The following is a 1,946-nucleotide window of genomic DNA, read 5'->3' as shown; positions in this document are numbered from 1 at the left end:
ACAGTGCTTGCAAAGAACATGAGTGGCAAGTGTTTTGCAGCAGCTTTTCTGTGTACATGGATTGAGAATAATGCCTAGCAACTCAGTGATACCACTGGAAAGAAAAACCTTCAATACCTGACAGTGTGACAGTCTACTCCTAAATGGCTTCATGTGTATAAACACTCCCCATGTTTGGGGCTGGGTGGGTGGCTCAGTGGTAGAGATCCTGCCCAGTTTATGGCCAGGATGCTGGGTTTTGTTCCCAGTACCATGCAATTTAAAAAAATAAATCCCCATATTTTAATGATAATACCGCAACAATCCTAAAGGCATAGGTAGCAATATAGGGGCAGAACAATTGTATGGGTACTATTTCTTAATCTAAATTTTAAAAATTAATGAAAACTTTAAAGTAGTTTAAACTGAAACTCTTAATTCAAAAACCTCACAGAGCTCACAGGCAGTGGCCTGCGAAGTAAGCAAATGCCTCTATGTCAGCCGGGAGCTTCTGCTTTGCAGAACTTGCAACTCTGCCCATATCAGGGAGGACGGGAAGTGTGTTGCTGCTTTGACAAGGTCTCTTTGTTTCCCATGCAGTGCAGCTGTCACTGTCCTGGTGTTGGTTGAATTCAAGGTCTTTCCTTTTGGTAAACCTCTTAACTTTGCTGTTGTTTGTTTGTTTGTTTTGTTTTGTTTTTTGCACGAGAGGTGGTGTTTCTCCAGCTTTTGTAAATAAGGGGTTCATGATGTCATAGGTCCCATTTCTCCCCTTTAAGACAGGATGGTATTGGACAAAAAAAACAACAACAAAATTGCCAACACTGGTCGATCTTTTCACAGTTGCTCTGCACAAGTCTTTGTCTTCACACAATCCTGACGTGACTCTAGGTCTTGTACTCTTCCTTTGGTCAGAGGCACAGTCACACAACACATGCCACTGTCATATGCTAAAGAGCAAAGGTCAAAGTAGTATTTGGCATAAGCAGTGATAGGCACATTAACTAAACTTAAGCAGGGCCAGGTAATGCCTGGCACCTTGTTTATGTCCTCAAGGGTAACATCCTTGAAGATCCGGCAGAACTCCATATTCCATGGAGTCTCCTCATCCCATTCCTTGCCGGCAAGAAGAATGGCTCCCAGGACAGTCCTTCTGCATTTAGTAGGACAGATGTCAATCTCATCATATGACAAAAGCCTTTCTAAGAAGACCAAGGTTATTATTGCACATTCAGCTGGTAACTGAGCAGCATTATAAAAGCTAGCAATAAATCTGTAAATACGCATGTATTTAGAATCATGCTCAAAGTATTCCTCTGGAAGCTTTTCTCTTATGAGTAGGTGCTCACCAAAAATATCCCGGCTTCTGTTTGCTTCTCTGTTCTTTATGAGGTAGTATACAGCTATGTTCACACACTGTACCATTTTCCTATGAGTAGGCTTGCTGAGTGTGCTGTCATCTAGAAATATCATTGAGCAGGAGCTGTACTTCCTAGCAAGCTGCCCTGGAGATTCATGCATGAAGTTGTTGCATGTCCTCTGAGCATCTACATATGCTTGATATTTGTTCAGGAAAATTGGGCTTGACCTTGGATGGTCAGAAGGACTTTATTCCAAAGCTACACCTCCAAACGGTAATCTAGGTGGAAGGCCTCCAAAATGATATGGGGGAAGAGATGTAACAAGTTCATGTTCTCTAAGTCGAAGAATGAATTCTAGGAGCAGTAGAGGTTAAGAGTAGAAAAATTTCATTGAGGGAAACAAAGCTTCTGTCAAAGAGAGACAGAGGGGGCCTGGAAAGTGGTCCCCTTTCTTGTCTGAAATTGGAATGTGTCATAATTAATGACAGCAGTTTCATTGCCGGTATCTTTTGTTCTTAGTGGTATATCAGAGCAGTGTTCCATTTTAGAGTCAAACTCATCCTAGACCCAGTTATAATACACATTTGTAAGTTCGCCTTCAAAGAG

The 1,946-nt window shown here is 41.7% G+C and overlaps 1 protein-coding gene across 1 annotated transcript; it reads right to left on the bottom strand.

Moving 5' to 3' along the window:
* Positions 1-816: 816 nt before the first annotated feature.
* LOC104866776 (cyclin-Y-like protein 1) lies at positions 817-1,500 on the bottom strand. The gene has a single exon (XM_033757663.1). It carries the CDS (start codon positions 1,498-1,500, stop codon positions 817-819), a length of 684 nt encoding a protein of 227 aa, XP_033613554.1.
* Positions 1,501-1,946: the final 446 nt, after the last annotated feature.

The sequence above is a fragment of the Fukomys damarensis genome, unplaced genomic scaffold (genome assembly GCF_012274545.1).
Source record: "Fukomys damarensis isolate Sample0158 unplaced genomic scaffold, DMR_v1.0_HiC HiC_scaffold_31, whole genome shotgun sequence".
NCBI lineage: Eukaryota > Metazoa > Chordata > Mammalia > Rodentia > Bathyergidae > Fukomys > Fukomys damarensis.
Note: the sequence above shows the minus strand (reverse complement) of the source record. Positions and strands in the feature narration are given on the sequence as shown.

Excerpts from the sequence above, each read along its gene's own strand:
- LOC104866776 (XM_033757663.1), bottom strand. The coding sequence starts at position 1,500 with ATGCATGAATCTCCAGGGCAGCTTGCTAGGAAGTACAGCTCCTGCTCA.